Genomic DNA, 25,719 nt, shown 5'->3' on the forward strand with positions numbered 1-25,719 from the left:
AGTGTCAGAGCTTTGAACGGCAATTGACTGACTTAAGTCATATCCACATGCACATACCTACCGCATTACCCACAGAGCCATGACCAAGACTACCACTTCCAGCCGAAGCAAGTTGATAGCCCTGAAGCTGGCTTCTAGTGTATCCACTTGCCACTGGACCACCTGACAAGCCAGTCTGAGAACTGTAGCTTCCAGTACCATAGCCTCCCTTAACTGAAGTACTATAAGTTACATTCTGATGACTCTTGAGGGTTACATTCTGATGACTCTTGAGGCCTGATTGCTCCTGCTACATCTCTTAGGCCATGCCAGGGGTAAAAAGCTTGTAGTTGAACATCTTCCATGGGACGACCATTTTTTGGGATATCAAGGTTGTAATATCCAGGATCACCTCAATTGCTGACAGAGCTATAGCCATCAACTACAGCAAAGTAAGTCATTAAAACAGTGTTGACAAAATAAAAAATGACATAACTCTACTAGATAAACTTACCATGAATACCAAGACCTAAAAGTACTGCCAAAGACATTTACTTTTAGTAGCTGCAAAACACTTTCAGTAAGTCAGTAAAGTTGACTGAGTAATTCTCAGAAAGGTTGGTCAGCAAATCCATAAAATAAACATACCTTATAATTTGCACTGTAGTAGTACCCCTATCAAGCCAAAACTACCCTCAGCTAAGCATAAAAAAAAACAAAAAAGTTTTTTCTCAGTTTACTAGATTATTATCTCACACCAATCAGTTGTCACAACAACTGATCATTTTTTGTTTCAGATGTCATGGTATGTCAAGTGATGGTTGGTGCTATTTCTTTTTTAATATTGTATATTCTTATGTGCTCAAATGTTCTTTTTCTTGGAGTATTGGACTGATGATTTGGAATAGAATATAAAATGTGCTGTGTAAATCAACAAATTCTCAAATGCATTAAACCATTTACACGTGGTTTAAAATCTAGATAACCTGCACATTACTTAATTTAAATGTATCTTTATGGTCAACTGCATGCCAGGAAATGGCCCAGTTTAGTTCTGTTGTTGTAATGAGGAAATGCACGATAATAGAACAATCTGGCAGGATCATTCCTGTGAGCTTTCCTGTGGTGAAAGTTGTATTCAAAATGAGACACTTTTCAGTTTATGCTACCGTTATATTCTGCTGAATGGATGTTTCCAACATTAAGTTGTCAATACTTCTGCAGGTTGGAGCTATCAATAGATTCTTCAGTCGTTGGGGTGTGTCAGCACTTTTTACACTGGTTTGCTGCTATTTCAGCATGTCTGACTCTGTTTTTTTTTGTTTGTTTTTACAAGGTTAATAACCCAAAGCAATTTGTTCTACCTCTGTTAGAAGCTGACTATAGTAGAACCTATTTAACAACTTTTTTTTACTTACAGTGCATCAATTAAATTATATGCAATGCCTTGCACAAAAGAAGAGGGAGAGACAGACTGTTTAGGGCCTTGTGGGACAAATGTTGCAAGTAGAAGTTCTGTGTTTTGAGCTGCAGAGAAAAAGGATATGTAACCCTTTCCACAAAGCAGAGGCAGGTAAACATACCCATACAACACCTTTCCCCCGTTAACCTGGGGAGAAGTGTGTTTTGAAGGAGTGGAGAAGAAACTATACATCTGTAGTCAGAAGAGACGCACAGAGCTCACAGCTGTCTTATGTGCATTCTACTGCAAAACACCTGCTCTTTCCCCTAGCAACTGAGAGCTTGTGAGATTAGCTCTGACAGCCAGCTTTTATGATGCCATTCCACACACTTCTGCATGGAATAGCTTCAGTTAAAAGGATGTATGTCATGCTTTTTATGAAGTTACCGAGCTTATTTATATTTTGCTCTTGTCATGTTTACCTTATTGCATGTGAAGTGCATCACTGCCCTCAAAATGTCAAGGAAAGGCTGGTGTGAATTGATATAAGCATGTGTGATGATGTGTCATTGGAGGCAATAGATGAAGGCTCTCAAAAGCACTATTAAAATCTGTAGTAGACTGTTGAAATTGAATGCTGACATACATTTCAATTACCAGAAATGCTGTAACATGACAACATCATTCCATGGACAGACGTTATATCATCTTTCCTTGTAGCAAACCAATTTTTGTGTACCACAGCTCATAGCCATTTGAATTTACTGTAGTTAAAGGAAATTGACATAACAAGCACCACATCTACTGGGTTAACTGGCCTGCAGTACTAGTATTTGTATACTATTATAAAAATGTATTTCATTTTAATCAAATTCTATGAAGATAAAATAGCTCATATTGCATTGGTTATTTGTCTCGGTATTGTGAAAACTCTACCCCATTTCCATCTCATTTCCATTTTCAATAGCTTAAGTCCTCCACACCAAACACAGTAGCATTTATAATGAAACACAAGTGCTTTTTTGTAATACTCACGATATGGGGAGGAGGGCATCTGAACTCTTCCCCTTCTCTCCTCCCACCTCCCAGTCCGAGGCTTGAGCTGATCTCAGTACAGTTATACCATTGAGAGGTAAGCAATAATATGGCTCTATTTTTGGGGAATGTTCCAGAGACCAAGCTTCCACAGTCTCTCCTGCACCCGAGAACTTAAATGAAAAGGAAGATCAGACTTGCTCTGAGGTGAAGACCGAGAGGGAAACATGCATTATTAAAACTGACACAGGAACAGAGGATATCAGACCAAGCCCAGCTCAAAATGCTGAAGGTAAGAGATAAAACAATCTAATGTCTCACAGTTATAGTGTTTAAATACTAAGTAGCCTAATACTTGAATATTCAAAAATGAGTGACACTATTGGCTTTATTTGTTTCTTTCTTCATTATATGTGAAAACATTCTTGAAGTGTGAAGACAAGATAGCAGGCTCTTTTAAAAACTACAATTTTGTTCTTGTTCAGCGTTCAAATGTAGGCTACCATGTTAGTGATAGATGGAACAAATAGCGTGTAGTTTCATTTACATGTTTTGATTGATATTGACTAAGAATATGGGGTAAAGCCAATCATGTAAGTAGCAAAAAAAAAAAAAAAAAAAACAATGCAGAAAACAAACAAGAAGTAATGATATGAGCACATGTCTCTGTGTTAGCTTGGACAAGCACTGCTCTCAGATGATAAAATCCTATAAAAATAAAAGTCAAGCAAATTTCTCAAGGGACTGTTCACAAAAATTCATAGGCTTCTTTCTTTTCTTTTATATGGTAAGCAGATCCAAACTAATACACTCAGAGTCCTCAGTCACGCATTTCCTTATTTTTTTATTTAATAATTTTTTTTTTTTTCCTTTTTAGGTGAGGCCTCTACTGATTCAGCAGACCAGACGACTGGTCCGGAGGTGATCTATGATGATGTACCCTGTGAAGAAAATCTGTCTTCAGGAGAAGGTCAGTCGTAGATTGTGTTTGGGGCTGTTTTTTTGGTGTATATGCTGCAGATCTCCAAGACTGCATGTATCTGGGTGTTTCCTCTACAAGCATTATTTGTGTACCAGGGTTTAGTTTTTATAATAAATATTTATAACTATTTTTTTAAAAGGTTAAATATTAGAACATTTGAAAATTATTTACTATACTTTTATAACTAAGCTATCTACAGTTTGAATATATTTGATAGTTTTACTCTTCTTTCCAGTCTCAGTGTTCCATCTTAAAATATGAAAATTCTTTAGAATATATTAGTTGGCGCATTTACAAATGATGATTATCCAGTTGATAAAAACATAATCCATTTTAATATTTATTATGTAACAAAATAGATATACACTGCTTACTGCTAAAGCTTGCAAAGACTTTAATGTAATTAAAATACAATTAAATGTAGAAACACTGAAAATATTTTTTCAATGAAATTAATTACCTTTTGTATTCATACCATTTACAGGCCTCCAAGAGGTATTAAGATGAACAGACAAACATTTTGATAACATTTCAGCCATCTAGTGTCATGCATGTTTTATTAGGTTGCATTTAACGTTGAAAATAAAATATGTAACACAACATAATATGGTGACATTGACAGTGATTATCTTGCCAATTATGTTATTTCCAACACAGAATGTTATTTGTTCATTTAGTTAGTTGTTCATTTGAGATGTGGTGGAAATCACACACACACACACACACACACACACACACACACACACACACACACACACACACACACACACACACACACATATATATATATATATATATATATATATATATATATATATATTTTACACTATAAAATTATACATATATTTTTTTATTATTCTACAAGGGCTAAAGTGTCTGTGGAAACATCCATCTTTGTGTTATATAGATATTTTTGTATTGCCACATCATTGTTGGAAGTCCTTCGGTATTTACAGGACTGTACTGAAACCTGCTTTGCTTTGTGTGTCAGCTGACTTGATCTATGAAGACATACAGAAAGAGGAGGGCTTGCAAGGGCGCAATAATGGCTGGAGCTCAAGTGAGTTTGAAAGCTATGATGAGCAGTCCGACTCTGACAAAGCGCCAACCCGCAGCAAGGTGCGTGTGTGTGTTAATTCAAGACTTCCCACAACCGCAATAATTACATCCTGACAAAGATCTGATTTATTTTCGCACATTTCCACATTCCTCATAATGATAAACCACAAAGGCCCGTGAAAAGATTTAAACCCTCCAAGGTTGCGGGCTGATTGATTGGTACGTGGTTCCATGATTTATTTGAGATGCGGGTTCTTGTGATACTTTAATGGTCTGTGAAGGGTTGCTGTGTGCTTTGCCACCACAAGAGTGCAGTGTTGGCCAGCACTTGCCTAATCGCTACTAACGCTGGGTGTAACTGACACACTTTTCCACTGCTCTATATTGCTGCAAATTTGAATTCAGTGTGCACTGTGTTATCTGCCCTTATACGTTCATGAGGTCACACTGGTATGGAAAACACTTTGCCCAGGCGGCAGTCCCTCAGAAACCAATTTCCCATGGTCAGACTCACCTTTACCTCTGCTGAATTAGGTTCCATAAGATCCCTACTGGCAGACGACTCACGATAAGCAAGAATTAGATTGCTGAGTCTAATACCACAGTGATTTGAGCTCAGTTTAACAGTTATTCCTCCAGCTTTTTTAGTGCATGTATAATTGGAAAGGAATGATTTCATTTTGAAAGGTGTCAAGAGGTCCTATAGTGGGCTTGTTAAGATTAAAATGAGCTCACAAGGACAAACAACCAATAATTGACTTTACTACAGTACTGGGTAATTGGGCTTTGGTCTTTGCAACTACAGCAGAAACAGAGAGTTTTATGATGACAACATAATAGTGACTGAAAAATACTTAATAATGGCGGTGTCTGTTTTTTCTGTACAAACAGATATAAAATATTTATGAATATACACAATTCAAAAATTTGGAGACAAGAAGATTTTTTTTCTTACAGAAATTAATGCTTTTATTTTTTATTTATTTATTTTAAGTAATAGTAAAGACTGTTACAAAAGGTTTATATTTCAAATAAATGCTGTTGTTTTGAATGTTCTGCTTATCAAAGAATCCTGAAAACTGTATTATGTAAAACTGTATAATTTACCTTTTTTTTTAGTAAATTATAAACTCTGTCATTTCAGTACATTCATATTATTTATACACACATTCAGGATGTTTTCATATGTCATGTGTATGTTGCTGTGTTTAGTTATTCTGAATGGATCTGTGTACTGTAGTATAAGCAATCAGCTCAAAGTGGTTGGTTTAGGTTTGTTTGGTGTCGCCATGTGGTCCTTTTCAGTATCGCAACTTGACTTGTCTACTGTACACTTACTGGTATAAACTATGAATTCTGAAACATAAAAAATAATAATAATAATAACGTGCTTACATTTTTCAGTTGGATTCCTTATATAATTTGGTTCTTTGGTGTCCTTTTAGAGTCTCCAAGGTGTCCTTTCTTGGAAAGACATCTTTACTGGATATAGCAATAGATATGATGACAAAACACACATCTTAAACAAGATGCTTCATTTCATAAGTGAGATAGCCCTACTTTAAACTGTAATGATACTTCACCATTTTACTGTATTCTTGATTAAATAAACGCATAGTAATATTTATCTCCTTTGTTGTTTTAAATATCCTTCAAAAAAAATTTCAAATGTTGCATCATCTGATTTTGGAACTGCACACACAATATTCAGGGATATCAGAGTTACTGAAGGCAAACTACATGTAGATTCATTCTTTGAAAACAGATCAGATGGAAGCATATTATTTGACAGCATGTTTCACAAACATTGGATTTGGATGTGGTGCCTGAATTCCTACCTCCGTTTTGGATGCAGCCTGGGGCTTTGTTTTGGAAATGAGGACATGCTTGTCTGAGATTCACATTAGTGAGGGTGCACGTTTTGTCATAATCTAATCTTCCTCTGTCTATCGACACTGCTTTGACTTAAAAATTAAGCCATGCCCCTGATTCCAGTCATTTCTCTTGCATATGCTTTTGTGGTTGATCCTGATTTTGCTTTGCCCTCATCACTTCCTTTCCCTTACCTTTATGCTTACCCCTTCATTCCTTCCTCTCCTCCATGTTGCCATGTTATTACGCTCTCACCCATGGCCTGCATTGTTGCCGTGATGATACCCGTAGCTCACCCCTGATGTTCGACGACTGAGAGAACGTTACACCAGGACCAAACAGGAGCTAACCATGAGACTGGGGGGCAGACATCAGGTACACTCATGCACGTAAAGAATGGGTTTTAGTGGGGTGAACTAGCTCAATGCTGTAAAACGGTACAATCACACAAACCTGGGTTCAAGGTTACACTCCTTCTCTTTTGCACTTTTCCCTGCTGAAAAGTTTTATGCTGGTCTCTTGTTGCTAACCAACATAGACTTGCTGCCAACCAGACAAACTTAAATGTAGTAAAAAAGCCTGGTGGCACACTGACATCCCAGCATCTTGAGCACAGCATATGTAAATCTTTTTCAGCAGGGTAAGTATTTTTCTTTTGACTTTTCTCTCTCTGTGTCTTGCTTTTATGTCCCTTTTTAAAGTCTCAGGACCCATACATTGTGTTGTTTGCATCCAGTGAAATTAATATTGATCATTTTGATTATATGCTATATATGCTCCATATGATTTTAAATGATTTGATGGCCGAACACTATGTAAAGTCCCCTTTGCACTGCACTTATGGTCGATTGAAACATACCTCAAACATTGTCTCATATTCTGCTCTGTTTAAAGTCCCTCTCTCTCTGTTTAAAGTTGCGCCCAGTAGTGCACATTGCACAACTCAACAAAATCTCCACAACACAATGGAAGCCAATTACAACCCAATGAAATTTGCAAAACACAAAGGGAACAAGTCGCAACACAAAGAAATGAGTCCTATGCATTGAGTTGTGGAGATTTCATTGTGTTGTGCACTACTTGGCCACCGTACTCACTTTTTCTTACTCTGTCGTAAAAAAAACCGTTCAGATCGCTTCCACTATAAAGCACTCATTTTGCTTCAGCTATCCTAATCTCTAATTTTCTATGTATGATGGTGGGTTATGGGCACACTTTTTTATATGAAGTAAACAGCTCTCATGTAGTTCGAGCAAGACATTTCTACATGCTCTCTATTAATGACCTGCTTTTGCAGAGATGGGACGCCCCCTCCCTTTTAAAATATAAAAATATCACTGTAGCTTGATGTTCTCTCACTCGCTTAGGATCTTGTGGCTTGTGGCTATTGGAACAGACCCCGTTGAGCACACACCCAACTGCTGCCCTGACGCACTGAACTGGTGTCTCAAAAATGGCAGGCGAACCCGAGCGCGGCTGTTTACGCTCGAGGGCTTGAGATGGTCGACCTTTTTCCATAAGGGTCCACCACATCACTGGTTTTGGAGGTCCTCCAGCTCGCCTGCCTCTGATTTTCTGTTTACCTCTGCAGGTCCATCAGCTGATGCGGGCGGCACGTAGCGGAACGAAAGATGGCCTGGAGAAGACCAGAATTGCTGTGATGAGGAGAGTTTCATTCCTACATAGAAAGGACCACTCAGGTAATCTAAGAATGTTTTCGTTTGAGAGTATATCTACTTTCGAGCACCCATCCTCACTCCTTTTCCTTTGATAGAAAAAAATCCCAATCAAGAAAGAAGCAATTATACATTTTTAGATGTAAACAGGGCTGTTCATTAAATTAAGCTAGAGCTCTTTACAGATGGCAGATGATCTCCCTGTCACGAGTCAGACACGGCAGAAAAAGGCTGATGGAGTCTAATACCTCTCAGTGCTTTCTTGGATTTTGCTTTTAAAAAGAAAATTGACTCCTGGAGGCTGAAAAAAAAGATGATGTGAAATATTTGGGAAGCTGAAAGGCATTATAAATCAAACTGGGTCTTTAAAATAAAAGGTAGGGAGAAGAGCTGATGAGGGCATTTGGTGCACAGGAAAATTGGCAGGGATTGGTTCCCATAATGCTATACTACACAAAGGGGTAAGATTACCTTTTGGAAGTGGAGGCTGACGCGATGCCTATTGAAATTGCACTCTAAATGAGGTACCACACTGCGTATAGTGCTAAACATTTTGATTTGGAGATTCTTTTATTATTTTGAGATGCTGCAAAAACTTGTGTGAACATTTTAAGCCTTTGGGAAAAGGTGCAAAATTGTATGTCGGATGGTTTTCCTTTGTAGCCGTGTGGATTGAAAGATTGTTTGGATGTGGCTTAGAACAGCTTGTTCTGTACTGAGTTTGAAAGTACTTTTTTTCCTGTTTGAGCCATCTCTTCGGAGTTGTAATAAGAAAGAAGTATATTCTTAGCTTTGCAGGGGTTTATGGTATGTTTGAACATGTTTTTGTGTATCCTGACAGATGACACTGATGATGATACAGGGTATCTGGATGTGATGGTATCAGAGGCAAAACACCCACCTGCACAACTGGGACCAATGCCAGATGGGCTTAGCAGCCTGCAGGTGAGTGTACTGTATATGTATTTACTGATGTTTTAAATTTAATATGTACATGGTCAATGCCAAAATATATAATTTGGAAGTTGCTTCCCAACCAAAGTGGAGATGTTTTCTTTTCAAATTCATACTATGGGCCAGATTTACTAACAGCTTGCACCAGAGCAAACCATCTTTTGGCGTTAAAAATGTACTGTGAGGATTTATTAGAAACACGCAGTAAATAATTAGCGCTGAAAAGGCATGGACACGGTTATTTTTGTGGCTGACCTTACTGAATTTGCATTTGTAGGAGTTTCCCTTTTAGATACCAAAATAATTTATGCGAGGAGAATATTCAAATGAATCATGCAACGAGATTTACTAACGTTTGCACTTGTCAAAAAACTGGTATTTGCGCCATTATTTAACACCTCAAAAAACCCATTTCTTAAAGCAGGTGGCAATTTGCACTGCTATTGGTGGATTGCGCTGGTCATTATGGAAATGATCTGTCTGCCTCTGTGTTAAAATGCACTTTGTTAGTAAATCACCCACAGAATTTTCTCACTTTTATGGAATTGCGCTCAAATGCAAGTTTTCCCTGTTCAGTAAATCTGGCCCTATGTCACTGTTTAATTTCTCAGATGTCATGCTAATTGTGAAAGATTTTCATCTTGTCAAAATTCTAATCAGTATTGTAGATGTAACAAAATGAATTGTGGAAAGGCAAGAACACAGTTTTAAAAAATGTTTAAGTGAGAGATCAACACAGCTTTATGTTATATAGATTACATAGTTTAAGTACGGTAAGTTATTGCGCCACTAAATATATATATGTTGTAAAATGTACATTAAAATACGTTGATCATCTGTTTTATCTATCTATCTATCTATATATATATATATATATATATATATATATATATATATATATATATATATATATATATATATATATATATATATTTTTTTTTTTTGGGATGTATTATTTACAATAGTTATTGACTACTGTTCGAAGAAATAATTGTATTCAGCAGATGCACATGAAATGATTAAAAGTGAAAAAAAAAAAAAAAGTTTTATAATGTAAAAAATATCTTGACCGTCTTGACCACAGATCGTCCGACGCCATATTTTGGGCTCCATTGTGCAGAGTGAGAGGAGTTATCTGGAATCTCTTAAACGGATCCTACAGGTAAAATACTATTGCATCTGTCCCAAAAACAAAAAATTTTTGTTGGTGAAAAAAAGCTTTTGATAGGATTCAGTGGGGTCAATTTGCAAAGACAAATTGTTTTCACATAATGGTTTTAAAACCTTTGGTAAGTTTTTTTTTTTTTTTCAGTGTGTGCTAACATCAAACTGAAACTCAAAGCTTCGATAATTCATACTCAGATCAATTAAAAAAATATAATTATATATTATTAACATATAATTATATTTTGTTATATAATTAACATATATTATTGCCACCTATTAATGTTACATAGAATGCTTTTTATATGTAAATGTTAGTCAAAATGTCACTGTTTTTGTCTCGATGACCGAACAACAAAAGTCATTGGAAGGATTCTAAACAGTGTCAAGACGCTTTCTAATGCGAAAGCCCAGCTATTCAAAGCCTCAAGTCAAAACAAAAGATTACATTATCACTTTTCTTTAATAATGAATTTGCCTTCACATTCACGTTCCTTTAAATGGAAGCATGCAGGTTTGGTGGGTTTCATAGTGTGGAGTTTCATTACACATAATTCTGATCTCAGCCAGTGGTGGGGAGAGAAGCATTTGTTATCACACTCCTTTGAAGGCACAGGCACCGCCTAAAATTGAATCACAGATCAATGACAGCTTACGCTCTATGAAATCTAGTCATTCAGGATCTGTCTCCAAGCTTTGTTGTCATATCAAAGCTCTGCCGGGTGTACTTTACAATTCCTGCTCTCTTTATAGCACGCTAGACATGGTCTAGGGTGTTTAGATCAGGCGAAGTGGCCCCAAAGCAGGCGAGTGGGGTGCTGTGTAATTAATTTAGTAGAGCCGTTGTGGGCAGACACATCTTTAGAAAAAGATATAGTCCCATTGCCTCATCCTTTGTCTTATTTTCTCTTTGTCGATAATTCATTAGTGCTGGAGACTACAAGGTAGGAAACAAAGCAGCCATGAAACATCTATTGTGTCCACAGTCTAACTACCAAAGTGTCTTTGTTTTTAAAGATTAGGTCTTGTAGTTTATCTATGAAGATCACTAACTTGTTTTGCAATTTAAGGAAATCAAGCCTAAACAAACTTTTAACTGAGCACAGTCTGAATTTGACAATGTTGCAAAACAGTCAAAGCTCATATCAGAGAATTAACATTAGCAAATGAACAAGTAAAAGGAATTGTTCACCCAAACGTTGCTATTTTTCACCCACCTGCATGATACTTTAAAAAATAAATAAATAAAATTTTAAGTATTTTGGATCTTAACATCTGCTTCATTTTTATTGTTTCAAAAAGAGTGTCCCTAATATTATTTTTGTGTTCAGTGAAAGAAATTCAAATTCAATGGGTTTAATCTTACATTTTAAAAGAGTCTTCTTTGAAATATTGTGAAATATTACATTTTAAAAGAACTGTTATTGTCAATGTTTAAAATTTTTTTTCATAATATTTTTGTTGAAACCATTTTACAGTAAGGTTCAAATATGTTTTAGAGTCAGATTAAAAAATAAAAATGAATAAATAAATAACTAAAATGACTTTTATTCAGCGCTGATGGATTTAATTGATCTAAGCGATAGGAAAGGCATTTATTTCTATTTAAAAATATTTATTTTTTCCTTATTCAAATGAATGAAATGGATAATGCATAGTGCAATTTATTTATTTATTTTTAAATCTTTTTAAGATTAATTCAGCACATTTTTAATCTTGCTTCCTTGTCAAGGAGAGGCAAGTTGGAGCTGTACATGAATTATTCCTCATGTATATATATATATATAAATATCTGTAATTGCATACATAAGAAATATCTGCATTTCCTATGGTCCTCTAGGAATACCAGCGACCTCTGATGGAGGCCGAGCCTCGGATCCTCAGTGTTAGGAAAATCCGACCCATTTTTTTCCGTCTGCGGGAGATCATGCAGTGCCACTCCATGTTCCAGATTGCCTTGGCATCTCGGGTGGCTGAATGGGACTCTTGTGAAAAGATTGGGGACCTGTTTGTTGCTTCAGTGAGTAGGAAAATACTTGAAAATGACTGACCTCTAAACTAAACTACAGAACACTGAGCATTGTGTGTTATTATGCTTCTCTGTTAGCAAGCTGTTTCAGGTACTAATAGTGTTCTGCTTCAGTTTACTTCAAAAGCATAGCCAATTACTATGAGTGAGGATGGCTGTCTTTTACCAAAGTATGCGTGTTGGCACCACTGGGCTGCAGGGCGTCTAATGGACTAATGAATGAGGTTTCTGTAGTGATCCTCCTCACAGCCAGCATCCATAAGCTGCTCTCATTATTCTTCCGTTAAAAGAGAAAGTTTGGCCTGTCTGACCTGCTTTTATTGCATAGCACAACTGGTCTTTACAAAGTCCCTGGAGCACAAAGAAGTACCATAGAGGGAACACTTAAAGCTGAAGTTGCACTGCTGTGCATTGGAGAGCAGGAAATAGCCACAAACCACATAACACATCATGTTGCATCCGTTTGCACAATTCTTCTGTTATTGAGGGCACATGTACACACTGTGGGGCGAATTAAATATGCTTGAATTGCAGACAAAGTCAACATAAATTATCTGCATGCTCTGGGTTTTTCTTTTTTAGCACCTGATTGATTATGAAAATCTGAAAATGGCTCTAAAATACTCAAATTGGCTGTTTAAAATGTTGAAATTGTGCTTATCTACACTGTGCATAATGGTTATGGTGGTTTTATCCGCTGTTGGATAATCATTAATTGAATCACTTGGCCTCGATTAATGAAAAATATACACAAACCTATTTTATGAATAAAATAGTTGGATATATAAGTATATACTGTACATACAGAGATATATACAGTATAGCAAATCTCAACTGCTTGTTTTTTTTGTCATTGCAAAATGTAAATTACTGTATATTATCACCCATCTCACATCTGCTAATTTTGACGTAAAATATTGCAACATTAACATCATAATTTTCTGTAAACCTGCTTTAAAACCATGTGCATTGTGAAAAGCGCTTTACAAATAAAATGGGAATATGATTGTACGAATTAATACTAATTAGACACTAATTTGCTAAATCCTAAAATGAATTGCAAATTGTTTAACAGCTGTTCATAGCACAATCCTAATAGATTTTGCACTGAACTACTGCTGGCTGCAAGTTGCTGCAACTGTTTCGTAAATTTGCCCTGTGTGTGTTTGTTGATAATAACATCTTTACCCGCGTGTATCATTTCCTGCCGTACTTGCCATCCCCAAAGGGGAGGTACAGTTTGACAGGGGTTAACGTCTATTTGTGGCTCGTTGATGTCCTCTCCAAGTCCTGCAAGCACTGCTGCTGTCAGCAGGTCTGTTCAGCTTCAATCAAAGCAGAGCGAATGGATGGCTGCCATTTTGCCTGCTCTAAAACACCCGGCAGTAATGGACTGTCAAAGATGTTTAGGTCCCTGGGATGGCAAAAAGTGGTGCTGCGTTGCATAAATTCCACACTGAAATTACTGTTTACTTCCATTCCTTTGCCCTGTAATCACCTTTAGAGTGGCCTGCCCACCACAACAGCAAGATTCAAGACTCAGAGCAGGAGAAAGTGAACAGAAACTGAACAGAAAACCAAATTAAATGTGATTTCTCTGTATAAATATCTTCTTTCTGCATTCCTCTTAGTTCTCGAAATCCATGGTGCTGGACGTATATAGTGATTACGTCAATAATTTCACCAATGCCATGGCCTTAATTAAGAAAGCCTGCATGTCTAAACCAGCATTTCTGGAGTTTCTCAAGGTAAGAGCTGATATTTGCTGTCAATATCCTCTTCAAGAGACGCAAGTTTCACCCTAAATCACCTCTGTCTACTGCTGAGCTATATGGATTATTGACTTCTTTCTTGTCTGCCTTTCCTGTTGCACGGCAAAACATCCTATATTATTTAATTCAAAAAAGAAAAAGAAAAAAAAGAATTCTGTAATCATTAAATCATCCCCATAGTGTTCAAAACCTGACTCTTCTCTTTTGTGGAACATAACAGAAGATATTTTTCTATGACTTTAAAGAGATTAGAGATTTAAAGATTTTTTAGATTTAAAGAGAAAAAATTAATTAATATAAGTGCATTTAATAAAAAAATAAAATATTGTGATATATTCTCCAAAAAGTTCTAGTATCTAAAGCAGGGCTGCTTCTTAAGCAGTTTTACCTCCCATCAAGAATTACTTGATATTTTAACTGAAAAAATTAGTCAGAAACACTAATTAAAAACACAAGAATTCATTAGACTTTAATTTGAATAGTTTTGAGGTTAGTCAGAGAGAGAGACAACATCTTTCGCTTGAAGCACTTCATGCAAGCCGCTCATATTCTGAATGGATTATAAGTGTTGCCTTTTTGTCAAAATATTTTACCTTGTAAATGTGAAACTGAGGTTATCTGTTCTTTAAAGTTGCATAAACTGCAAAATATGTGTGTAGTGTTATCATGGCAACATATTTCCACGGTGACTTGAATCTTTAACATCTGTAAAAGCGACTGAGCTTCACAAATGCTTAGTTGACCATAGTCTAATATCCTTGCTTTGAAATCTGCTGGAGGGCTCTCAAGTACACCTACTCTTTGACAGTGCGCAGTCGTCTAATGATTGCCAGAGTCTGCTGGCAGGCATGAAAGAATCAATAGTGTAATGCTAACCTCCACCCACCTCTCTGACTCCATTGAGTGTCAAGATTCTTCTGCTCTGTATGTGGAAATTACTCTGTCTGTCTTTTCTCTTCCTTTGCCTTTTTTTCTCATTATGTGGTTGCATCTCTTTATGCTTGCAGAAGAAGCAGGCGTCCAGCATTGACCGCATAACTCTCTATGGTTTGATGGTAAAGCCTATTCAGCGTTTTCCTCAGTTCATCCTCCTCCTGCAGGTCAGTATTTATCCATAAACTGTTCACACAGTGCTGTCGTTTAGAGTGCTTGAGGGGTCGTGCTCCTTTAAGTAACTGGAAATTAGTTGCCAAGCAAGTCTTTTAGAAGCTGAATGACTGGCTAAGACCACGCCAGGGCTTCTTGCAGCCTATTGGCTAACAGGTTTGCGCTTCCCTTGGCTCATAGCCATGATACAGAATTGGGTGTATATCAAGACTCCTATTGAGAGAACTTGAATGAACCAGCAAGCGTGCACATTGCTTGCATGAATGAGGCGGTTCACCCAAAAACTAACTTTCTTCTGCCAAATCCACAAGAAAAAAAAAGTGCATTTGGACCAAAATGACCAAGTGTGTAAAAATGAATGGTTAGCACATTGTCCTACATTTCTCCTTTTGTGCCCAAAAAGTCAGATGGGCTTGGAACGACATGAGGGTGTATAAATTACATAGTAATTATAAATAAATAAATAAACACTTCAAATGTCCTTTCTGTCACACAAACAAGTCACGTGCCAAAATGTCAGAGCATTATCAAGATCTATTTCAGAAATATCACATTGACCTCTTCAGCCAGTGGGTCTCAGGTGACAGTGAAATGTCATGAATTCACCAAATTTACATTGTCAAACAGTTTGTACTACTGCCTTGATCTCTCTTCATGTCCTTCCTTCACTTCTGTTCATTTTTGTGGACAAGGAACAAGCCAGGAATTCAACACTGAACTTCTCTATGCAGGAGAAGTGCTGTGGCACTTAATTTCATACCTCAGTAGGCATCGATTACCCATGAATTTTGATAGATAAGTTATGAATGGGAATAGGATTTTTTTTTTCTCAGTGCTCTGACTTGAGAGTAGCCTGTGTTTAATCACATTTTAAACAGAACAAGATTTGATGACAGCCTGAGACCTTTAATGGTCTTTCTCCTTTTTAGTAGCCTGAATCAACCACAAACAGACGCATCTTATTAGAAACATCAGAAAAGGTGTGTTAGGCAGAATGTCTAATCTGTTCTTTTCCATATAATGGTTCAAAATATGTGCAATAAAAGTGTAATAAAACAGTGGCTTTTTAAGTAAAGTTAGCGATTTCTCTCTGTTTTCCCATGTTTCATTTTTATTGGAGTCGCAATTGGTAATTTGATGTCTACATGGACAAATGACATTTGGCAATGGCGACATCAAACTTGGCACATTTTTATACTGAATACCAAATAGAGCTGAATTCAAGGGCTTGATTTATGCTTCAAACAAAACAACAGCAATAACAGATTGCAGTTGAATTTAAAGAAAAGATAAGTCATTATTATGAGCACATTTTCTTTATGTTTAGATTACTAAAGGAACTACTTGTAATATAGTATTTGAAATGTAGTTTTTATTAGCAAACATTTATATGTAGAAATAAAATATAATTATTAACATATAACACCATTTACACATACAGCTTGGATGTTATTAATGCAAGGGTGTGTAACAGGAGGTCAGAGGCGTTCGGATCCATTTGCAGAATTTTATTAAGAGAATGGTTTTAAATATCTTAAACATTTTAAATGTTAGACAGGCTAAACAAGTGAGTGAGAGTGAGTGTGCTGCTTTTATGTGTGTGTAAATGAGGTGCAGGTGTGGCAAGGAAATTGGCTGATGAATGAGGTGCAGGTGTGGCAAGGAAATTGGCTGATGAATGAGGTGCAGGTGTGGCAAGGTGATTGTGATGAAGTGGCTCATGGGGAATGTAGTTTGGGTGTGGTGCAACAGTATGAGAGGTGCTAGTGTCCAAGTGACATCTGGTGGTTGATGGGTAGAATGGGCTGAGTGGAGTGCCCTCTACTGAAGTTCATGGGCACTCCATCTAATGATCGTGATAGGGTGTTATACAGTTCAGTTCTATTGTAATTCTAGTTAAATTGCCTCTTGACTCAAAAGTTGTAAATTAAATTAATACTATGACTGCTAATATGATATATATATATATATATATATATATATATATATATATATATATATATATATATATATATATATATATATATATAAAATTATTATTGTTATTTTTTATAAAAAAGATAAATGCACATTGAGTTGTCAGCACTGTCTATGCCCCCTACCTCTCACTGCTGTTTTTTCATAGAGAGTTTGTGAATGATTGTTGTTTCAGTGCACAGTTCTTTGTAAATAATTTCCAGAGGGCTGATAACATGCTTCTCTCCTGAACGTGAGATGGTACTGTTATTCTGACCCTCTTTTCTTTTTTTTCTTTTGAGTGAGAGTAAAGGTACCAGGAGTTTTAAATGAATGCTAATAGTGCTATAGTAAATCACAATGGCTAATGTGTTGTCTGTGCAGTAGAGGTGCAGTTATTAATCTCTTCCATTAGCTTCCTAAAGTGAGACCCTTTTACTTTTTTGTACTTTCTTTGCTGTTAGAATCATTCCCTCTTCTCTCTGTCTTTAGGATATGCTGAAAAACACTCCCACTGGCCATGTGGACAGACTGTCCTTGCAATTGGCCCTGACTGAATTGGAGACCCTTGCTGAGAAACTCAATGAGCAGAAAAGGGTGGCTGATCAGATCACTGAGACGCAGCAGCTGGCTCGCTGTGTCAGTGACCGCTCTCTCAGCAAGGTGAGAAAAACTCAAGCATGCGCAGTTACTCAGCTGTGAAAGCAGGATGCTGTTGCCTTGATGTAATCAAGTAATTCCTAATCCTTAATTCATTACATGGTTTCCTTCTGACTTCCCTTTTCTTTGACATTACACTACCGTTGAAAAGTTTGGGTCAATATTTCACAGTATTGCTTTTTTTTTTGGAATATAAATGCAGACTTGGTTAACTGTAGAGACTTCTTCAAAAACATTTTAGTAGTGCATGTGTGTAAAACTAAATTTGTATTAGAGAAGTTTAATGTGGGAGGTTCGCTAATGGCCAATTAACTGCATTACCACAAATAATTCTGAGCAGGGGCACTGCTATGGGGAACAGCATATCGACTCAGGCCCCCTTCGGTAGAAATCACATTTTCTGGTGTTTATGTCAGCCCCCTCTCTCATCAGGGCCCTTTTAATCATCATAACCTCCTAACCTGTGTGACAGCTACTGTTACCCCGGTGTGTGTGTGAGTGTGAGAGAGAGAGAGAGAGAGAGAAGGAAAGAGAGAGGTGTTCAGTTAAAATGTTGATACTAGCTTCTCTGTATATTATTCATTATCATTTTTTTATTAAGCATTCCCTTCACCTCATGATTTCATAAAAATCACCTCAAGAAAGTTCACAAATTGCCACTTTTGTCCAGCCACAACAGCCTGCAGGCACTTTCCTGTCCACCAGAATGTCAGAACGTGACATGATTAATGATGTAAAAAACAAGGCAGTTTTTTCCAGTCATGACCTCGACATAAGCCATCGATGTTGCACAATCTGCGTTGACTTTTAAATGTCTCACTGGAGCCATGCATCTTAGAGGCAACTGTTCACTTGACTGTATTAATAGTCTAAGACTAAATGCAATTAAGTTACGTGTTTTAAAGCTCCCACTCAATTTATTGTGTGCTCATACGGCAACTGTAGGTCTCTGTCACCTAACAAACAGCCTTTAAACAGCCTGCCAAGTATTTGGATATTACAGCTGACCCTGAAAATAACCGACTCATATCCTTTTATACATGGCCAGAATGTTTTTTGTTTTTTTTTGGTTCAAAGAATCATCAGCGAGCAATGATGATCCGTTAATGCACTACAGCAGTGCCTGAATACATGGCAGGGATGTTTCTCTTCCATTACCATGGTTATATCACAGGCCAGCTGCTGCAAATGCGAACAAATGCATTTCTGAATATGAGGAATTAGAGAGTAAATGAGACACTTAATTGGAAAGTCTAAGTTGCTTTCTGTATCTCTTGTTTGGTTCACTTGCCTTTACTCTCTCTATCTCTCTCTATATTGCTCTGTGTCTCTCCTTTCTTCACTGCAGTCATTTCTCTCTCTCTCTCTCTCTCTCATAGTCTACATCTCTCTCACTTTCTCCTTCTGGTGTTGGACTCTTTCTCTTTAGCTCTGTTGCATAAGCAGCATTTTAAGCCCACTCTCAGAATGAAGGGTCTTCAAATATATATTTTTGTTTCAAATATATATACACATATATAAGTTTTAAAATGTATTTTTAATGTTCCATATGTTTGTTTAGATATGTTTAATTGTCACTGGTTATCTAGTTTAAACGTTTGGTACTGCGGCCCAAACAAAAACATACTAAAAGCTTGTTTTTTGAGATGTCAACCTCAAATTTGGAACACAGCTTGTTCAGATTTTTGTTTTGGATTATCTAGCAGTTTTAGATTTTATCATGTTTTGTAAAAATATATATTTTAAATAAAATATTACAACATATTTACATGTTTTTTTTTAAGTTTAATTTACTTTAATTAAGTTTAATTTACTTTTTTTACACTTATGTAATACGTTTCCAAGTGTCTTCTTTAAAAAGAGACCAAATTTAAGTCTGTGTTCAAAGTATTCAAGATTTATAGCAGTGTAAGTTGGAAATGTAATTTTTAGGTATGTACTCAAAAAGTGGAACCGACAGTTAACAGGTTAAATATGTAGCACTGGGGTCCTGAGAGACATGACATTTCATTCCTTTGTACAGTTGTAGTTACAAAATTAAATAAAAGTTAAATACGAGCAAAGAAGACTGCAAAAATAAATCTGCATTGTTTTTTTTAAACTGATCTCTCATTCAAAGGAACTCATTGAATTAAAATAATTGAAGTTGTGGGGAAATGTTATTATGATTTTTTCTCATATACATTTTGGCTAATATTATTGGCCCCTTTTTATTTAATACTTTTTGCAGCCTTCATTAGCCAAAATTTTGTCTTGAAACCTAGGACATAGGAGCTGTTTATATATATTTGAGTGTGTGTGTGTGTGTGTGTGTGTGTGTATTTTGTGAAATTCAAATAATAAAAATACCATCTTTTTTTCATGAAGTTGAATTTCAGTTAACATGCTAGAAAGCTTCCTACAGCAGGCAGGAAGTTTGACAGCAAGGCAGCTTTTCTCCAGTTGTTTTTGTTTGTATCTTTATGGCCTTTTCAACATAAAGTAGAAATAGATGGGGAAGTCTTGAACCTGTATCCCTGTGTGCACAACCGCTCTTACTGTGTAGTGTATATGTAATGAGCATGTGTGTTGTGCAATACCTACTGTGCAGTTTCTTAAACCTTACCATTTTTTTTGCCAGGATTTCAGCTGCATTCCAGTGTGAACCAGTCAGTTCTATTACCCCATATACACACAATAAAATATTCATTGTCTGTCTCAGACTATCTGAGTTAGTAGGCTGGCAGATATAGTATGCTGCACAGGCTAAGACTGCGGCGTCTCCCTGTCCCTCTTCAGCAAGCACATCACATACACCTCTGTCGCTTACTCTCTCTCTCTCTCTCTCTCACACACAAACATTACAAACCATTTCAGTCACACTCTCAAGTCCCTAAAAAGGATATCTGTCCTTCCCCCACGACATTCTGTTTATATTTTCAGCCTTTGGATGGCGCTCTTACTATGAAAACACAGTGCCTGGATATGACTGACTGAAGGTCTAATTTTTCAATGCATTTCAACAAAGGCCAAGCAGTGTTGCCAATTCCCTCTGGATCCGGCGACTAATTTTGTGTGATTCGGGCTACAGAAGCAGATGCATTATTTATAAAACCACTCTCCTGACTGATCAAACACCAGCACGCAATATTTATTTGAGTCGCTGGACATTGGGGTTTTGCTGCTGTGATGCAGCTTGTGTGTTATTGCTGATGAAATGAGGACGAACTCTGGTTGTCTCCTAACACAATACAAATGAATAGTTTTTTTTCTCCGTCTTTTCATGTATTGTGGTTAAATATAGAATGCCTATATAGTGCATAAATTAACTGTGCAGTGCACATCCCAGGCCAGGAGTGGGTCTGTCTGTTGAGAGATAGTGGTGTTCAGGAAACCCGTTTGGAAACAGTCAGCCTTTTTGCAGTTCTGCTTGGTGATATTAGTGGTACAACTTATAATTCACCCAACAAAAAAAAAAAGAATTCGCTCATTATTTACACAACCTCATCGCCAAATCTGTATGTCGTACTTCTGTGTAACACAAAAGAAGATATTTAGTTTTTTAGAACTAAAACTATTGACTTTCATTGTATGGACACAGATACATTTCTCAAACGATCTTCTTTTGTGTGTGCCCAGAGGAAATAAAGTCCTACAGGTTTGGGACCAGTCAGTTCTAGTGCAACTTTTAGAATATAACTGCAACTTTTAGAAATCCTCCCTTTTTGTAATGCACATCCACATTTATGTAGTTTGTAGATTGGAGTCTGTACTTCTCAGTCCTATTTGAAATGAGTATCTTTAAGATTGGGTTGTATTTCCACAACCTTTTCTGCTACAAATGTACTGCTGTGTCTCCAATCTTCTGCTCTGCCTCCCTGTGAACCTTCAAGTGTCTTCTTTGCCACACTGTGGCCTATAAGTAAGTGTGTAGCCATGTAATTGGACGCCTCTATTTTCTAAGACTTATGTGCAATCAGTGTCTCCCCTGTCTTTTCTTCAGCTGCTGAACTCCGAGCAGAGCTCTTTGATCCTTTGCGAGACGCTGATTGAGACGGTGTACGGCGAAAGAGGACAGGTCCTCAAGTCTAAGGAGCGAAAAGTCTTTCTCTTCGGTGACATGCTCATCTGTGCCAACATCAACATCAAGTACGTGTCCCGGACAAGGTCGATTGACTTTCTCTTTGTCCCTCCGTCCCACCTCTAAGGCCACGCTGACGGATTGAAGCTCATCAGCCGATCTAAATACAGACTCCTGAGTCTCCTGAAGCATTACACTGACGTTCCCTAATATGACTCAGTCAATGTGAGGGGGTTAGCTGCTAATGGCTAAGGCACAAGACAGAACTGGGCAGAGTCAAATCGGCCTTCATTATCTGGGAACAAATAGCAGGGTGTTTAGCTACAGCGACAAGAATTATCCCCATAGATCACAGGCATAAAGGCGCTCCTCTGTTCCACTCAAATAGATTATCTATGACAGCACCATTGATCACATCTCAGCAGTGCAAAAGGTAAACAGCTAAGTGAAAAAGCTCACGCTGATGCTGAATCTCAAAGCTTTTGAGCTAGTCCTACTGCTGCACGGTATGTCTCTGTTCTACTAAAGCATGACTTGACATGCCCATTTAGAAAATCTTAAAGAGGTGATTGCGATGTTTAACCTACATTACAAGAATAAAAGAATAATAAGAAACCCTCTAACTAGGTGGAGGTCCAGCCCTTCACAGTGTGCTTACAGCTGGTCTGTATAAAAAATCTGAATTATAGAAATGTAAGCATCCAGTGGATGAGCAGTGAATGGGTGCTGTCAAAAATGAGTTCTAACAGTTTATAAAAACATCACTATAATCTGCAATTAATCCACATGACTACAGACCATCAATTATTGACATGTGAAGTGAAAAGCATGTTTGTAATAAATCATTCATAATGTTGCTTTTTCTGGTTTATAGTACATTTTTGGGTGAACTATTCCTTTAACAGCAAGTCTTGTCTGATACCCAAAATCTAAAAGGGAATGAAAAATGAAAATTCTCATTAATTGCTCATCCACATGGGCAACATTTGTGGGGGGCAATTTCCCCCTCATATCGTTAGTCATGGATCCTTGATGTCAGCCCAGCTGCAATTGGAGTGGTTCGCCAAGCACAGGCCCGGTTGTACGGGGGTAGGTACTAGACAGCCCTAAATACCCTCAAATGAAAGCACAAGCAATTGAACATCTGGCAAACTATGTTTTACAATGTGTTTTTGCGGCATTGAGCAATGTAGCCAATCAGAGAAATATATGTTGATTTCTTCAACGCAATGGCCAATCAGAAACAGAGTTTTTAAAATTCACTCACCACTGATTTGCACGCTCTAGAATCATCTCATAGGCAGACGTGATGTAAATAAGATATTCATTGTGTAGTTTAGAGAGCTTCATTGATTATAATGGAACATTGTGACATTGCAATGAACTAATATATTTCTTCTGGATTTGTTCTCGAAATAACAGTGATTTATTTAGCAGACGCTTTTATCCAAAGCGACTTACAATTGGGGAATACATCAAGCGATTCACCTTAAAGAGGCAAATAGACACAGGAAGTGCTCGTCATTTGGTGATAACCAGAGCAATGGATGGGACAAAAATGCCTCAGTGATTTATTCTGGAACCGGCCCTGTCCAAACTTCCACAGACAAAGTGCGGCCTGAGCGATATCCAGTTTACAGACTGAAAGCATATGTAAACTTTATTGAGATCGAAACACATTAACCATTAATTTCATTTCCAGTAAAGGACGGTATAATGTTCAGAAATGAATGGTATGCAATTTATGACAGAATAGTCCTACAACTGATCGCTAATTTTTTCCTCACGTGTCTCACCTTTAGTAAAGATTCAAAATGGACACATTTCAAGTGAAACTTAAAAAAGACGTGGACAACTTAAATGAACATCAAAAAAGCGTGCACATTTCTGGTTATAAATGAAAGGCCACTTAAAACGGGAAGCATCACCATTCAAATCAGTCAAAGCTCAACAGTTTAATAAACACAGGCAGCCTTTTTAAGTTATTCTTCTCTGTACTGTATCGACTGATTTGATGCATGGTAGGGCATTATTTTGATGCATACATCCGAAAAAGATTTATTTTGCCTTTTCCCTGCCCCCCGACTCAAGAGTCAAATGTCGCACATGCTCACACTCATGTTGTTGCAAACCTTTAAGACTTTCATTCATCTTCGGCACACAAATTAAGATATTTTTGATGAAATCCGAGAGCTTTCTGATCCCACATAGACAGCAATGCAACTACCATGTTCAAGGCCCAGAAAGCTTGTAAGGACATTGTTAAAATAGTCCATGTGACATCTTCATTACATCTTCATAGATACTTCATAGGTAAAATATGTTGCTCCTGTGGTTCAGTGGTAGAGCATTGTGTTAGCAGCGCAAGGTTGTGGGTTCAATTCCCAGGGAACGCATGTTAGGTAAAAACTGTTAGCATAAATGCACTGTAAGTCACTTTGGATAAAAGCGTCTGCTAAATGCATTAATTTTATTTAATTTAAGTAAAATGAGGAGCATTAGAAAGTTTATGTGTATGTAAGAGAATGCTATTTCTGTCATTTTAATTCAGTGCATTGTTTGCCTTTTTTATATTAGTTGTATATTTCAGTCAGAATTGTTTCAAATGAAATCCTTTTTCCTCTCTTGTGATCTGTCAGGTTCCTTGTTTTTATAATTATGCGCAAGCATTTTTACATGTTGATCCTCTTATCACCACCAGGGGCCCCCCTGACATCAGCAGTCTGGTTCCAGTAGGTCCCAAGTACACCCTAAAGTGGAGCGCCCCCTTGCAGCAGGTCCATGTAGTTGAAGTGGGTCAAGAGGGTTCCCAGACCAAGGACGCTCTCTATCAGCTCGGAGGAGTCAAGCGCTCGGGCAGCTCTGCGGGATCGGGTAATGGCAATGCTGTTGGCACTGTAACTTTCTAAACAATCAGATAACACACATCCTTGATGTGAGTGAGACATTTTGAATTAATTGACCGTTTCTTGTGAGCAATACACCTTTTTATGGCCTCTGCAGATGAGTTTATCTCATGCAGCTTAGATAATAACCACAGAGGCGCACTCTAAGCAATCTTATTTCACTGTCTGATAGACCACAAACATATTCAGTGGGCTGTCATCAGTTTTGGCACATTATTTCCACCTCCACTCCCAATCAGAGAAAGCAAGTTCAGGAGATTGGAATCAGGGCTGAACACTCTTACAAAACATTATTGTGTTTCGAGTTAGAAGACGAGGAACAGGAAAAGAGCAATTGTGGGGTACTAAGATAAATATGCTGACAGAGCTTCAGGTACAAAGTGTTATCAGGATGTACAGGTTCTCGCTGTTTAAGCCTTTTGCTTTCCGAGCTGAAATATTAATGGTGTTGTCTGTGGAACACCCATGTTGGATTGTGCACACAGGGAAGGCAGGAAATTAGATGACAGAAGATGTTTAATGCTGGGGCCTAGCAGACAGCTCGCGGGCAGGAGTCTTTAGAAGACCTCTTATGCCCCCTATACCTTATTTGTCTCTAAAATCATTCTAAAAACAGTCTGTCCAATTTATCTATCGTTGTTCTTTTCCTGCTATTTAATAACTCAGCAGTAGCCTCCCTAAAACTTGCTGTTTCTCATTTCCATATCCCTTTTCGATTTCAGTTGAATTAAAAATTCAGTGTAAAGTACTGGCATGATTGTTTGACATGAAATACTGGCAAATAATCAATACAAGAAATACAAAATAGTGACAGGATAAAATATATAGTAAATACTTAAGACATTTTCTTTTTTTTATTTTATTAATATAAAGGCTGTATTTTTCTATACACTGCCATTTAAAAGGTAGCGGCCAGTGATATATAATATTAACACTTTTCTTCAGCAAAGCTGCATTAAACTGTCAAGATAACTGTAAAAACATTTATAATGTAACAAAAAAGTGCTGGTCTTTTGTACTTTTTATTCATCAAATTATTTCCATTTATCAAAAACATGATATAAAACAAAATATTTTAGTTTCTTGAGCAGCAAATCAGCATATTA

General features: G+C 37.1%; 1 protein-coding gene across 2 annotated transcripts in view; it reads left to right on the top strand.

Moving 5' to 3' along the window:
• The window catches only part of LOC113111090 (rho guanine nucleotide exchange factor 10-like protein), a 101,722-nt gene that overhangs the window by 7,490 nt on the left and 68,513 nt on the right, over nt 1-25,719 (top strand). Inside the window, exons 4-16 of one of the 2 annotated variants that reach the window (XM_026275547.1) lie at nt 2,554-2,708; nt 3,294-3,386; nt 4,390-4,517; nt 6,621-6,704; nt 7,921-8,029; nt 8,847-8,950; nt 10,044-10,121; nt 11,964-12,143; nt 13,784-13,900; nt 14,932-15,024; nt 17,480-17,650; nt 21,630-21,775; nt 24,409-24,581. In XM_026275547.1, coding sequence (XP_026131332.1) covers nt 2,554-2,708; nt 3,294-3,386; nt 4,390-4,517; nt 6,621-6,704; nt 7,921-8,029; nt 8,847-8,950; nt 10,044-10,121; nt 11,964-12,143; nt 13,784-13,900; nt 14,932-15,024; nt 17,480-17,650; nt 21,630-21,775; nt 24,409-24,581 — 1,631 coding nt within the window. The remainder of the gene's footprint in view (nt 1-2,553; nt 2,709-3,293; nt 3,387-4,389; nt 4,518-6,620; nt 6,705-7,920; nt 8,030-8,846; nt 8,951-10,043; nt 10,122-11,963; nt 12,144-13,783; nt 13,901-14,931; nt 15,025-17,479; nt 17,651-21,629; nt 21,776-24,408; nt 24,582-25,719) is intronic. The other variant, XM_026275548.1, reaches the window with a different exon arrangement.

The sequence above is a fragment of the Carassius auratus genome, chromosome 11 (assembly GCF_003368295.1).
Source record: "Carassius auratus strain Wakin chromosome 11, ASM336829v1, whole genome shotgun sequence".
Classification (NCBI taxonomy): Eukaryota; Metazoa; Chordata; class Actinopteri; order Cypriniformes; family Cyprinidae; genus Carassius; species Carassius auratus.